The sequence below is a fragment of the Electrophorus electricus genome, chromosome 19 (genome assembly GCF_041902795.1).
Source record: "Electrophorus electricus isolate QZ-2024a chromosome 19, ASM4190279v1, whole genome shotgun sequence".
In the NCBI taxonomy this organism is placed as follows: domain Eukaryota; kingdom Metazoa; phylum Chordata; class Actinopteri; order Gymnotiformes; family Gymnotidae; genus Electrophorus; species Electrophorus electricus.
The window spans coordinates 14,146,601-14,155,000 of NC_137515.1; the positions used below are offsets into that span (position 1 = coordinate 14,146,601).

The following is an 8,400-nucleotide window of genomic DNA, read 5'->3' on the forward strand; positions in this document are numbered from 1 at the left end:
AATCTGGACACAAATAAACACATTTAGCCAAGGCAAATATGCCCTTGCAGCACATACAGTGAAGGTCAACTAACCAACAAATGTCTTAGTTTTGCTTTATTTTATTGTATTGTATTTTTATTTACTGGTTTATATTTACTTTTGTATTGGGGAAGGGCAGGTTGAGGGCAGATTTGCATAATTCATCAAGATGATGGAAGTGAGACACTGCATAAAGAGGGTTGTTGTGGGTTCACCACCATAATTAAATCCATTCGCATACTGTAATTATATTCATTAGTGCTTAAAATACAAATTATACATTTAATACACTCTATATGATTAATGATTTCCATGAATGAATTCTAACGAATGAATTCTTACATATTTAAAGTAAACTTTTTCCATTCATCGAAAACGCTGTATTAATTGCTGCATCATTAACTTATTAAAATGGAGTGCGTCAGGTGTGAGCCACTTGTATCTTTATGTTGCCTTAGGCGCGCTGTTCGCTGGTCCCAGAATCGCTCCAAATGAAGAAGCCGTTAGAGATAACGAATGCGTTGCTTAGCTAGTGACTAAGTACTGTCGGAAATTTTAGGCAACCGCGGGTGAAAAACAGTCCCCCCAAAAAATCTATCCTACCCCAAGTCCCGATAAAGAACGATGGGAGCTGGAGGCCACAGACGCCCGTACTATCTGCTCGGTAACACTTGCGTTTGCACAATATAGTGTTCACCCCGAAAGTGGGGGGATTGCCAGTGATAGCGTTTTTAATCTTGCATCCTCTTTATTTATGACACGCATAATAATTGTTATCTGTATTCTGTTAAAGTATGCCATAATATCGCGATTTCATACACTGGAGTTTATTCCCATTATGTATAATCGTCCAGAATGCGGATAATTCTATTGGTTCGCAGCGCTCATCCGTCAAGCTGCGTAGGCGGGACTTCGCCTGCTCTCGCTCCCATGAGAACTATAGACGCCAGCGCCGGACTTTTCTACGGTGCTGCGCGAGCATCGCACTTCGGCTGCAGAGCGTACTTTCAGCTACCTCGCCCGGAGACACGCGGCAGGACTTCAGCCCGGGGACAAGTTACCTAAGGAGACTGTATCCGTTTACGACCGGCACCTGGATAAGCCCCGTCAGCATACGGAGAGTCAAAAGGAAGAAAGTGCGTCGTTTCGGTAGGCGGCTGTTTGAAGGAAGGCAATATGATTGTGAAGCAGCACACGCTCGTTGCCCTGTACAGCATCTGCGGAATCCTTCTGAAAGGTAAGCGCGCTTCCAACTTTACCGACACGCCGCTTGTTTAGCGCGAGAACGAGCGTGAGCGCTTTGCAAATTGCCGAACGTCAAGCGGGCACGAAGAAGCTGACTTCACGTGCATCACGTCGGAAAGCCGCAACTGTACTCAGATGAGCTTTTTTTTTTGCATTGACATAATTCTTGAACAAGCCCCCCAGCGGCTGCAGCGTTTGTATGTGTATATGTTGACGTTGTGGCTGGAATAAGAGTGAGAAAACTGCTGGGCGCGCATGCAATGCATTCTGCATTCGGCGGACACTAAGCTAGTGATGTGTAAGCCACAGTCTGTCTCAGCTCTTTCAGAGCGTTAAATAATCGCAAGAATATTTATAGAGCACTGGAAACTTTGCGTATTTGACTGCTGAACCGTAGGAGCGCTCGGAAAGGCTTTGCGGCACCTTTTTGGGGGGGAGACAAGACGAATCGTCTTTCCTTTTACATGTAGCCTATTTGCACTTGCCTGCATACGTGTTAACTGGCACAGTAAAATGCATCTTCAGGTTCATTTGTCTACCGGTTCTGCTCATCTCATCGTGGTTATCTTTCAATGTCCTATTTTTATATTTTTAATGTCTCATATAATTATATATATATATATATATATATATATATATATATATATATATATATATATATATATATATATATATATATATATATATATATATATAATTAATAGGGTAACTTGACGTCCCATTCAATGAAACTGCAAGATTTCAAACGAATTTAGAGAATCCCTTCTGACTGCTAGGTTTGGGATTGCCAGCGTAGTTGCACGGCGACTGGGGCAGACCGTGTCTGCGCAGGGCTTTGGTATTTGCAGCAGTCCGCATCTTGGGGTCGTAGCAGCATCAGCCTGAGTGAACACTCGCGGCGCGCGGGGCTACACCTGTCCGTTTTCCGTGATCGCGCTCTAACTGCATCCTCTAACACGAGAGGCACAAATAAAGAAGAATCAAGGTTAAAGTGAAATCAGTGGAAGGCCGAAACGGTTCGCGTTTAGAAAGTAATTGTCAGACGAAGGTAATTAATCAGCGTGTTCTTCTTATTTTTTTATTATTTTATTTTTTTCGCGAGCAATATTATTTCAGTTTTCGGCCGTCGGGCCGCGCGCACCTCGCTCGTCAGATTGCGTGCGGAACAGTAAACAGGAGCAGCGGGGCAAGGTCGCGGTGTCAACGCCGCGCGGCCGAGTGTGTGACATGCATAAATCAGGGCGTCACGGTGCTGCGAATGACACTTCGCGCTTAGCGGGGGTATATGCGATTCCCTAGCGCACGTAGACATTTGCCTTTATAAGACAGCAACTCTGGCAGCAGCTTGGACGTTTACAGTGCTCGTGGACTGTGCCTTTTGCTGTATGATATTGATTGCCTTTGGTGTCCATCGTCGCCAAGTAAGGGCCACCGCCCGGATCCCTACCCCTGGCGAGCCTGATAAATGAACACGACAGCCAAGTGCCTGGCTTCAGATACGAAGTCCAGCATCCCCGAGATTAAGATTTATCCGATATGATTGGCCGATGCACTTGACTTACCGACGACACTCTCATCTGTCATTTTCTTCAAATCAGTGTAAACATGGCCATGGCCTTGCCCTCGCGAACTGTTTACATATCAAACAGCTTCGCTTACAGCTCTGTCAGCATCTGTGTGCTAAGGACACACACAGCCGTGTGCAAAGAATGTCCCGTATTTGCTAATGCGTGTGTGAGAGGGAAAGAGAGAGAGGGAGAGAGAGAGAGAGAAACAGAAAGAGGGATTTTATGTACACAAACAGGCGCGTTTGTGTACGGAAGTGAGTGTGTGTGTGTGTGTGTGTGTGTGTGTGTGTGACTGGCGAGCTCTCTGGGCATAATACCTGGCACTCTGTGTTGGTGCGCAGTCTGAGAAGTGGTCCATTAATAATCAGAGATAATTAAGCACATTTCTCAAGGCAGTGCTTTTAATGAGTTGCCAGTATGGCTGGAGCTGAAGCTCGGTATTGATCAGCCGGAGCCTTCTCGCTGCCCGTAAATCAGCCTGCTTCTGTCGCCCAGCCGCTAGCGGGTCACTGCGTCCGTAGGGGCAAATGGGCCTTACTCGGCCAATCGGCGCGGTGGTACAGGCCACTAAATGGTGTGGTTTTGTTGGGGTTCCTCTTTCCTTTCGCCACTCTGTTGGCGGAGCAGGCTGCCGATGGGCCAGCCGAGGGCATCCACGTGTAAGCAGAAGGCGAAGGAGCCTGTTGCTGCAAGTGTCATATGACCCATTACAGAAGGAAAGCCAAACAAAACCTTCTCGCCACACCCTGTACACACCACAAACAAGCTGCTCACAAAATACCCAGATTGGCTGCCATTCAGTTCCCTTCCCTGGCCAAATATGGCTAATGAAATGCAGATTGTCCGGTGTGATTGTCCAAACCATGACCGAGCGTTTTCCGATTGGATCTCGACGGTGCACCTGGCCCTGCCGGTCGCTGAATGCCAGATGCCTCCCGTGCATCCATCATTTATGGCACCCGCAGGGACGCGGCCCTCCTCGGCAATCTGAAACCCGGGAGTGGGAGACGCACTTCCACCCAGCACTCCACAGACGCTCGTGAAGACCACGTGGCAGGGACTCCCGCACAGCAGCTCCGTCCCAAACCCCGTCCCAGCCGGTGTGCTGCTCCTGTGGGAAGAGCGATCCGTGAGCTCCGAGCCAACATAAGCAGGCCATTATTATGTAGGGCGATGGAGGAATGGGGCAGAAAGCCTTTGTTTACATGTATGAGCGAGCTGTATGTCAACCCATTTATGTATTTTGTGTATGTGCCAGTGCTGTGTTAGATTTAAGATGCACTGCGCCTCAGAGTGATATTATGGAAATTGTTAACCAAATTCAGCAGGCCTGCTTCCACCTGTAGTGACATTAGATCGCACCTCGTTCTCAAGAAGTGGACCAAAGACGAATGCAAAAGCTGATGCAAAAGAATGAGCCAAAGGGCCTTGGGGGAGGAGGGCTGTTGAGTGCTGCATGTGAACACGTACATGTATGTGGGTCTGCTTGCATGCGTGTGTGTGTATATTTGTGTGTGTGTGTAGAGGGGTGGTGGTGGGGGTCCCTAATAGCTTTTTCCTCATCGGTGGTCCTCTGTCTTCATCAGTGGCTCCGAATGGGGTGCGCCTGCGTGCGCTCGAGCATCGGCACAAGTGAATGCGATCAGACAGGTGAGAAATGGAGAGGTGCGGCGCGTGGCGCGGCTACGGACCGGAGAAAAGCTTTCGCTCTGTGTTTACTTCACAAGCAGGCGGTGAGAGTGGCGCCCGGCGACAACCTGCTTCCTCCGAGCTCGGGCTCCACATGGTGCCAGCCTAGCGCGCCCTGCTCTGATAAATGGCCTTATTCCAGCCCAGGCCTCTGTCTAGCATTGAGAGCATGGGGATTCAGGGACAGAGTGCATGTGGCTTTTCCCTGTGTGTGTGTGTGTGTGTGTTTGGTTGATTGAGCTGCCCGAACAGGATTATAGGTGTATATCCTCTCACTCTGCTCCGTGCGTTTTTGCTCACAGACAGAGAGCTCAGCATTCTCACTCTCTCCATGTCGCTCTCTCTGTTTCCTTTCACCCCTGCTCTCATCATTTCTTTCTGACTCTCCCTCTCTCTCTCTCTCTCTCTCCCAATCCGGAATCCTCACCACCACCTCCGCCACCACCCTCGGGTGCAGCGATATCCGTGGAAACGTCGCTGTGATCGCGGAGGATTTCCCATGATCAAAGGCACTCTTTTGTTCTTCCAGGTGTTAGGGAAAGTTAAAACAGAAAGTGGGCGGTGGTATCACCCACCGAGCACTCTTCAAGAGATGGGGGTGATTGGTGGGGTAGGGCGATATGATCCAGCTTCACTATTCGCTGTCATCAGTGTGCTTCCACCCTCCCATCTCCTCCCGGTTACACGCTGGGCAGAAATTGGCCTTTCAATCTCATATGGGGCCTATTTCACTACAGACACAAATCTGCGGTCTGTTTTGTAATATTGACTCTGACAAACATGGTTTCTGGGCACACAGTGAACAGGTTTATTCATAAATCCCTAACTCATATTTCGTGAGTGCTGTAGTGGTTACATTAGACGTAGCTTCTATGTGAAATTAATAAATGAGTAGCAAGTCGTACAGGAGGGAGGATTTTTTTTTTTTTTTTTTTGGAGCCCTCTGTCATTTTTCGTTTCTTGCATTGGATAGGTTTAATAATTTAGTCCACAGTCTGACTGCCTACTAATCTCATGATGCTGGAAAAAAAAGACGTTGGAGCAGAGTCTCTGCGGGTCTAGCAAGACATCAAAAGATTAGCTCAGGTATGAAAGGGAGATCTATACATCTCTTACAAACATGCCTGGGTTTTCATGTCGGTGTTTGAAGGATAAGGTCTTTCGTCTGGAGCCCAGAGTGGAGTCTGTTCTTTTTTCATGCCCTGTAGCCCATTTCTGTGCGGCGAGGCCTTGAGGCTTTTCGTGAGCCACGGCTGTGTATAGAGGCAAAACAAAGCGACAGTACGAGCGCGACCAGGTATCGGCTCCATCCGGCAGCCATCGAGCGACAGGCCGGAGAGCTCCGCACTTCGTCGCTCCGCCGCCTGCATTCGGACTTCACGGGAAATTAGTCATCTCCTCTTACAAGTAATCTCCTCCTTCTTCTTCTTCTTCTTTTTTTTTTTTATTTTTTTTATTTCCCCAAAACGTAGCGTGATGTTTTCAGAAAAGGCGATACCTGCTGCAGGGGCTCGCGGGCGTGATCAATCACGTTTATTGACGAAGCCGGATGAAAGCGGGGCGGGTGATGGAAACGGGCGCGCGTGGTGCATGCGCTGGAGGCAAATCGCGGGGAGGGTCAGTAAATCAAACGGCCTGAAATAACAGCCGTGGGCTCTCTCGCGTCTCGCGTTACGTATAGGAATCAGTTAGGTGCTGCTATCGACCTCGCTTGCCTCTATAGCACCCGGCCTTTTTTCCCACCGAAACGTAACGCGGCGAAAACGTGACGCGGCTAAGCGGCCGCGGCTCTTCCGGCGTCGGAGGTTCGACTTCCGACGTTGGCTGACGTGGCCGGCGTGAAGCGCGACGCCGTCTCCAGCTTGTGGAGATCATTAAATGACAATGTGACAAACAGATCCTAAATCCGTTCTCACACACGGTTGGACTGGCGAATAAAGGCAGAAAAGCCCAGTGTAAACAATGACAGGGCTTTTCAGGAGAGCCTGGAGTGTTCACTACAGCACGATTTCAATAGCCAAAGAAACTGCCTCATTGGAATGCGAGAGAACAACGCAAATATTTCTTTTATGTCTCTGTTTTACAGAACTGTATTTTGTAACAGGCTATTAAACCTACTAGTGTCTGCCTTGTAATTGTGTAACACGATATCACCTGGAGCTGGTGCCATCAGTGTAGGGTGCAGCATGTGAGGTGTAGCCTAATCTCCTCTGTGCTCCCTCCCTCCCTTGCTCCCTGGCTCCCTCGCTCCTTAACTGCACATGGTATGTGTAGTTAGGGTTTTAGATAGCCATCTGCTTCTGCTAGATGGAATCTAACACCTGCAAATACAGTAAACAATCAATTAATCAGAAGCTTTGGACGCTATGCACCTGCCAAAGTGCACACACACACACACACACACACACACACACACACACACACACACACACACACACATACGCGCACACACACACACACACACACACACACACACACACACACACACATACGCACACACTCATGCTTATTAGCGTACACACCACCCTCCTTATTCATAATTGTGTCTGCACTTCTGCACAACACTCTCCTTGTATCACTTTTTTTTTTCTACCAGTGCAGTTTATTCAGGGTTGGGCAATTCCAGTATCTGTACATGTTATTATTTCCACTGCAGCTTTATGTTGTGTAATCTTTTGGAGAGCGGTTCAGTGTTTCTGTTTAATTCATGTTTAATTGACAAAGCATATAAGCGTTTTTCGCACGAGCAAACAGTTGTGCAAGAAGACAACAGCAAAACATGTAAGTTAAAGGTAATAGATGAAGTCAGTACTGAATTAGCTTTCTATTTAGAAAACTGTTTAATTAGTTGATTTGCTGTTAATTTGCACATTTCTGCAATGCCAAGAAGAGATCTGCTGTCTGAGGAAAGAGACAGAGAGAGAGGAATGACAAGACGGGAGCAGCAGACTGTTAAAAGACCTTCTCCAGCAAAGCCGATAACGAAATGATATAAAATGACATGCGATGACAAAGTCAAGAGGTGGTCCAAGGCTTGGAGGAGGCTGATCGCCATTATAGTGATTGAACTTGAAAAACGTGGAGAAACGTCTTTTATCAAGTGCAGCGATGCACAAGGTACCAATGCTGAGCTGCTTATTTCCCAGAAACCCCTCGCTGTCTCTCTGGGGGGGGGGGTCAGCAGCACATTCGCAGCCCGCGCCGTCTGCGTGGGAGCGGGTCAGCCACTCACGCCTCAGCCCACCCGTGGTGTCAGGATGCTGAACACACGCGGGGAGGCCTGTGGTCCGAGTCCGGTCACAGGGCAGAGTCACTGTCTGGGAGCTCTGTGCTCCACACTTAGCCACGCTGCAGTGCACGTGTGTTCAGACCCTCCCGGTAAACTTTGACACAGCATGATGAACTGGATTAACATAATTATTTACATAGTTCAGCAGTTAAGGTTAAGTGGTCTCTGAAGAGCTGTTTTGCCCTACTTTTGGTGGGTATTTGGTGGATATGTGCGCGTGAGTGTGTGTTTGCGCGTGTGTACGAGTGTGCGTGCACGCGTGTGTTTGTGTTTGCATGTGTGTGTGTCCGTGTGTGTGTGTGTGTGTGTGTGTGTGTGTGTGTGTGTGTGTGTATAAATGTTATGTATTGATTAGGTGCTAAAGCTTCCTTGCATTTCTTAGAAAAGACCTGAACTATTCAGCATAGTACAGGTAAATAATGGTTTATTATAGTTTACTAATACAATAATGGATGACTATCAAAAATGATATTTTCATCTTATTGGAAGTGAAACACATAAACCAGTTTTTTGTTCTGTTTCTTACACACTTCAGTGGTATGTCATTATTTCATTTCCACCATCTCAAAGGAGGCCATTTTACACCCT

The 8,400-nt window shown here is 47.8% G+C and overlaps 1 protein-coding gene across 5 annotated transcripts in view; it reads left to right on the forward strand.

The window, feature by feature from the left end:
• The first annotated feature begins 972 nt into the window (after positions 1-972).
• The window catches only part of cadm2a (cell adhesion molecule 2a), a 216,308-nt gene continuing 208,880 nt past the window's right edge, over positions 973-8,400 (forward strand). For all 5 annotated transcript variants that reach the window (XM_027024754.3, XM_027024756.3, XM_081702517.1 and 2 more), the window contains exon 1: positions 973-1,258. In XM_027024754.3, coding sequence (XP_026880555.1) covers positions 1,198-1,258 — 61 coding nt within the window. In that variant the 5' untranslated portion in view covers positions 973-1,197. The remainder of the gene's footprint in view (positions 1,259-8,400) is intronic.